The 6,826-nt window shown below is 36.2% G+C and overlaps 1 protein-coding gene across 20 annotated transcripts in view; it reads left to right on the top strand.

Annotated features, from left to right (window-relative positions):
* The first annotated feature begins 2,113 nt into the window (after positions 1-2,113).
* Positions 2,114-6,826, top strand: part of LOC131431008 (phosphatidylinositol 4-phosphate 5-kinase type-1 alpha) — a 166,265-nt gene continuing 161,552 nt past the window's right edge. For 7 of the 20 annotated variants that reach the window (XR_009229626.1, XR_009229627.1, XM_058596386.1 and 4 more), the window contains exons 1-2: positions 2,118-2,281; positions 4,041-4,481. Coding sequence is in view for 18 of the 20 variants with exons in the window: in XM_058596386.1 (XP_058452369.1) it covers positions 4,352-4,481 (130 nt within the window). In the remaining 2 variants the exon portion in view is untranslated. Of the gene's footprint in view, positions 2,332-2,514; positions 2,820-4,040; positions 4,482-6,826 lie in introns of those variants that run through there. The other 13 variants (XM_058596378.1, XM_058596374.1, XM_058596376.1 and 10 more) reach the window with 7 other exon arrangements.

The raw sequence follows: 6,826 nt of genomic DNA, 5'->3' as shown, positions 1-6,826 counted from the left end.
GAATGAACCGTACATCACGGAAAACTTAGAAGCAGCCATCTATTTGAATTTAAATTTAATATTTTAAACTTATTCTTTTAATATCTACACTAAAATAAAAGTCCCACGAAATTACAAATTTAAAAGTGCAAAATAATAAAAAAAAAAACGGTTTGATAGATTTCAATGATTATTCATTTACTTGAAAGGTTGATTCATACAATTTATTTATGAAAAATGTTTGGTTTCAACAGGACAGTGCTACGTGTCACCAATCGATGTTCTGCGAACAATAATTGAAAATCGAATAATCAGCAGAAATTGTGATGTGAATTGGCCTCCGAGAAGGTGTGACGCAGCTGGATTATTTTTCCAGAAACAATTGAAAATGTACTCAAAAAAAAAGTCGAGTGGGTCATCAGAACGAAATTATTTTTCATAAAAATTTCTTGAATCAACCTTTCAAATAAATGTATTGTAAGCTATAGAGAAAATAATGTTAGATGACCCTTCGTATTTTGTGAGGCATTAGGTAATTCAACCATAGAGAGACCACTATCACACCTCCATTGTCCTATGAAGAGCAGTAGCAATAAAACACGTTTAAATGAATATCTCAGTGCGTTTGATTAAAATTAGTACTTCTTCAGTATAATCATTGAAATCCATCAAACCGTTTTGTTTCGATTTTTTCGTGGGACGCCCTGTAATATTCATTAGATTTGTCGTTTGGATCGCACGCAGATTGTATTTCATAGAACCATGGGAAAACATAACATGTTGTTCTAATGGTTGTAATATTACACGAAAAAATAAATTCCTATCAGAATCGTATACAGTATTCAGTCAAGCTGATGTAATCTACCCAATATGTTGTTTCGATGTAATAACGTGTGATTTGCAATATTTCTCGAAAACTGGAATTTATTATTGCATTTGATGTTCAGTACATCCTTATTTTGATTATCATTTTGAGATTGCGTAAGGGTTTTTCAAAGATATTTCAACATTTGGTGGATATTTTTACAAAGTGGGCCAAAATACCTCTGTTACCCTAACAGTGGTTATAAGGCAGGCTAAGGAATTTGATTAAGATTGAAAATTTCATCTGCTACATGAAAACCTTGTAAAAAAAAGAGTTATATTTCATATGATTACATTATATATTTGAATTGATATTGAATTCACCATGTAACTATCATTAGAAATGAGAATAGTGCAGTATCATATAATGTGGAAGTGAAAATTTAACTCAGCATACATTCCTATCCCTCACTCGTATTTCGCTTTGAACGCACTCACTGCCTTTAACCGCTATTGAACGTACTCGGTTGTTTCCGTTGTCAATTTATGAATGACACATAAACGTCACGGGTTCGTACACACGCACACATACGTACCAAGTTTTATTCAACGATTTTTTACTCGTGTTTTCCCAACGTTCCATGACTCAAAAGGTATGAATGAAGCGATATTTCTCACTGGATAGTGTGCGTGTAATGGATCTCGCTGTCACTTCGTATTTTAAACACACACGCCGATAAGTGACCAGCGTTGCTAAACGTTATGATAAGAATTTATTAATTAATTATAAAATTATACCTATTATTCTTATATTCCATGGAATAATATTATTGACGTTTCGATTATAACTATGAAACCATGTAAATGAAACTAGCATAGAAGCTTGCTTAGTCATCATTGAAATCATCTGGAAATTTGGGTTTGGTTCGAAATAGACTGTTCTATCGGAGTTCATTTTGTAGTGGGCATTCAAATTAATTTTGTCGAAATTGTTCGTGGCGAGCCAACAACCTAGCTTAATTCAAAAGTTTTAACTTGATGTATTCGGGGAAACAAGAATTTATGATCTTTAATCGAAAAATGAATGACAGAACTCTACTTATCCACTTAATATAGATAGCGTTTCTTCGAATAAAATTCCTTATAAATATTGCATTTGATGAGTCACTTGTTCATCATAATTTTAGAAGTATAGGTTAAATTTGGAGAACTGCAGCATCATTAAAAATTTCGATAAAAATGAATAATTTATGCTTTAAACTTCCATAGTGTTTGGCAACACTAGCCAAGTACTAGAAATGTAGCTCGCTTCCACTTTTACACTGTCGCGCTAGCAGAATAAGTTATTGATTTGCCTGTGCTGGCCGGAGGAGCTGTCGTGCGGACATTGGCAAAACGGGAAAAGTCAATTTTTTTCGTTCGAAACTATTTAAAATGATTTAACAGTAGCTGCAGCTGAATGAAGCTATCGTGTGAAAAAGGCAGTACTGCAAAAAAGGTGTGTGTACGGGCGTGAGTAATAACTTCTTGATCCTCTACGCTCAGCAGGTATTTTTCGGTATCACGGGCGGATACGATCCGTAGATATTTGCCCTTCCTCCGACGGTCGCGTCACCCTTCAATCATTATCGTCTAGTCACAGTCGAGAAATGGAGGAAAATCACGAGTGAATAAAGATTGCAGTGTTTTTCTACTGAGTTATCTGACAAATTTTTCTCAATCTGTCAGCAGTGAAGAAACTTAGGAACGGCAGCAATATCGGGGCGGAGCTAGAGTGGCCCTTCGCTCGAATCAATCTAAGCCGATAAGAGATTGGAATGCAAAGTGTTAGTTTCTGCTGGTTGTCAAAACGTACAACTAGCGCTCCGCAATCTCTGGAAGAGCCAGCGAAGAAGCTGAAGAAAGAAAATATTAGTGCCAATTGCTAGTTGTGCGTTCGGCGCGACCTACTCGCGAGGGATTAGTGTCTTGGCACTGTCCGTTACCGTGAAAGGGGCGCTACAAGTTCAACAGAAGTGATTGGAATGCTCAAGAATGTAAGCCAATTATTTGAGGTGAAAAATGCATGAATCACTCAACGGCAGTATGAATACATAATGGTCCAACATTCTTGACTGCTGATGTCCGGTCCGGGAAAAAGTGAACTTCGATGGTGGTACCACAGGCTCGATACTAATTTGCATAGACTATCTAATTATCGAAGGAAATACCGATTGATGGATAGCTCACGACTGTTTCGATAGCATTTCGGGTGTGACTACTTGAAGCGAAAAAAAAAAAACAAATGATTTTGTTTAATTGTTGATTATGTACCTGACATAAACCAGGAACAGAAAATAGAGAATACACGTTGGATTTATAAGTAATTTAAAATGCATTTCGATTGTTTCTGTAGAACAAACTTTCATTAGAATGAAAACTACACTCTACACCAAATATATTCCATCTTTGAGTTGATAGATCGAATATGCATTGTAACATTGTACACAGCAGGCCTAATTTAAAAAAAAAATGAAAAACAAATCAGTTGTGAAACATCACTTTGAAAGGAAAAGTATGAAGAACGCGTGATTTCCCAAAAATTTATCTGATGGATTTTTTGGTGAAAATTTGATTGATCAAAGTTTCTATGAAATGTCTGCCAGGTTGTTGTTGACAGGTGGTTCAGCAGTCCAATCGTAGAAAAGGACATTGTTGATAAGGAGCTCCTAATAGAATTGTATCATCGAATTAGTGTCAAAACTGTCAAAGGCAATACATATCAATACTAACAATTAAGACTTGAGTTGTTTGCATCAAATAAATTTTTATTCAATTATTTTGATAATGGAGGTTTTAATCATGTGGTCATTCGCATCTTGTGTTAGAGAACCATCTGACCCTATGTGAGATAAATTCTGACTAGTACTCGTTTTCTGTTCAAGGCTCCCAATGTGATATGGCCATCCGGGCACCAACTTTTTTTTCTCTATTCCATTCAAATTCATGTTCGTAAACGTCTAAACAGAGTAACGGATTCGATTATGGTATTTAAATAGATCATAACTGTTTTCGCATGCGCTAAACAAAGTGCATCCTTACAGTTTGTGAATTATCATGATTTTTGGTATAGATTTGCTTTAAACCTGAAATTCTAAAAAATTGTGGCATAAAACAAAAAAGCAACGAGTGCCATTCTGAGCAGTGAACGATTAGGGTTTCCGGTGGTATATGAAAATTTACAATACGGAGTTTTTTTTCTGTGATTCCTCCTACAGTTGCCGAAGCGAAGCACGGGCCAAAGCGCAGAAAATAATCTCATGGAAGAAGAGCGTAATGTTTAGTTTTGGTGTGGTGAGAAAGTGTTAAGAAAGGAAAGCATTTGCGAAAGAGAAAAAAAAGTGTTTTCAGTTTAGATCTGCTACGAAAAAATCAAGAGAAAAAAAACAACCCTTTAGTGGTAACGTGCGTTGGCAGCGTAGGTCAAGCTTCAGAAACCGGTACCAGAACGTGAGCACGGCATTGCCGGAACCGCAGCAAGAACTAGTGGAGTTTAGGAGGAGGATCTCCGTCGTTGCTTTACGGAAAGATGGCATCCGGTGATACGGCGGCGATCGACACGATTGACGTAGAATCGGCACTGTCTACCAAAAACTCCGAGTTCACTACCAGCAGCAGTAACTTCGCCCGGGAACAGCAGCTAGAACCGGATGAATATGGTGAGTATCTTGTTTGGCGATGGGCTTAGGTTTTAGATTGCACGGAATTGATCTTGTTTTTGTGTGGATCCCTCTTTCCTATATCTCCTTTTTATTTCATTTCGTATTCCTAGAAGATCACGAATGAAACGGATGCGAAAAACAATGCTTCAGTAATCGGAAACCACCCCGGAACAAAAAGAGATAAATTTCCCGTAAGGAAAGACATGTTTTCTGATCTGTTCTTTTGGCGTCTGTAGAACTTTCTGTTATTTTGTCTGTCAAGTGCCCGTTGAATGGGCATAAGCCGGATAGAATGCCAAAACAAGAGCACTGTTAGGTTGTGCTCAGTTCAGGCACTGACAGGCTAGTTTACCGATGTTTTTGTCAATCATGGCTTTAGTTCAATTTTGTACAATAATTGAAAATGCAAAGTTTTTGTTATGTCCCGTTATTTCTTTCCAGTATACCCATGATAAACAGACCTAAAGAATTTTGCTTACTTTCCTAAATAGTTATTCTTCAATATTCAAATCATGTCTATTTTGCTTACTCCAGTGACCATGCTTCAAAAGCAGTCGGAACGGAACCGATTTGAAAAATTATCGCTAGTGTCATTATAAATAATTTAGAATCAGTACAATCGTAGGTTATCGCGATAAATTTTAGGTTTCTTAACAATAATTGCGATACATACATGGAAAATAAAAACTACCTATTATTTGACTTGTTACTTAATTTTGAGTTCTTTTGAATAATTTCTTTCATTCTCTTCTTCCATAGTTGTCAGAAAACAAAGAGCAAAACCACCCAACAGCCAGAGTTTTGTTCAATAAGCTAAAATTAAGTAAACCGTATTAACCTGAAATTGAGTCAATAAGACTCAACTGTAGAGTAAATATAACTTACTATGAGTAGATATAACTTATCCTTTAATATTTTTTGCACATGTCTTACGGAAACTACCTAGTCACTTCACCTAAAATTAGGTTATTGAACGGAACCCCCAAATTGGGTGGAATGTACTTGAAATTAGGTTGTTTTGGGGTTCCGTGCAGGTCTTTTTACAATACTAGATCCGACATTTTCAGTTCTAGAATACCGACCGATGTTAAAATCCAAGCTTGTGTTTGTCTACGTTAATTTAGATATTCCACAGAATCCATAGTAAAGAAATTATTCAAATCAACGAAGTATCATCAATATCAACGATGTATCAGTATAAACGAAGTCATTTGAAAATACCGTTCCGACTGTGTTGAGGCATGATGGTTGGAGTGTTAATAAAGCAATTTTGATAGTCAGCATTGAGGATTTGTTCGCAGAATAGTGGGCTTTACAAGAGACAATACTATTGCCTATCTCAAGTATTGACAGCTCCGTTAATAGTTCGGGTTTCCTACAAACTTTACTTCCTACCTGTAGTTTTTTCAAGATAATCTGTAACACTAACAATATTTTTAATCAATAATAATTATTGATTTTTTTAAAATCATTTATCTTAAAAATTGTATTCCGAAATAATCAGTCTATTTCAAGACTATCACCGAATCAAACTAGGAGTCTATTTCAGAACAAAATAAGCGTTGATTATTTATATATTTCATATATTCCTGAGCCCGTTCAGAAAGATCCCAAGTTATAAAATAAAAAAATACGGTAGGACTTCATGTAGTAAAACCCATTGATCGCCCCGGGCGCTACGCTTTTAGGGGGGGCGACTTTTTTTGTTCGCCTAAGATCTTTCCGGAGGTGGAATTCAGCTGAGGCCGACAAATCTCCAGGTTTCGTCAACTTTTGAAGAATTTAGGCAACAAAAATTGTTATAGTTTTGCAGTTTTTTTACACGGATTTCTGAAGTTTCATTATAACAGAAATACACCGAAAGCTATACCTATCAACGAGGATAGCTTTTATCGTATCAAAGAACGCTCACTGGCAACTCTTCACACGATTGAATCAGTGCCATCAAAGAGAGACGGATATCATCGCAACAACAAAAACCCGGCATGGCTCATTTAACATAGAATCGACACCAGTGCGAGAGCGAATTTCTCTCGATGTCATTTCTGATAATCAAAGGTTAGCACGCTGCTGTGGGGATGCTCTCTGAAGCAACAAACGGTCGCTTATTCTCGTTTCGCGATCCGATTCTATACAGGCAGTTGATAATTGCGATAGAATCATTTTCCTATTGCCGCTTATTCTAACTATGTGCATATAACCTTTGTATAAGTTGTGTCTATGAAAATGTCTGTGAATGCTCCACACAAGGGTTTGGAAATATTGCAACCTAGTATGAGAATCATTTATTCGATTTTCTGCGATAATTGTCAACTTGCGATTCTCTCTCGGGAAATTCCACA

Source organism: Malaya genurostris, chromosome 2 (genome assembly GCF_030247185.1).
Source record: "Malaya genurostris strain Urasoe2022 chromosome 2, Malgen_1.1, whole genome shotgun sequence".
NCBI lineage: Eukaryota > Metazoa > Arthropoda > Insecta > Diptera > Culicidae > Malaya > Malaya genurostris.
The sequence above is the reverse complement of the archived record's forward strand: the minus strand, read 5'-3'. Positions and strand labels throughout refer to the sequence as shown.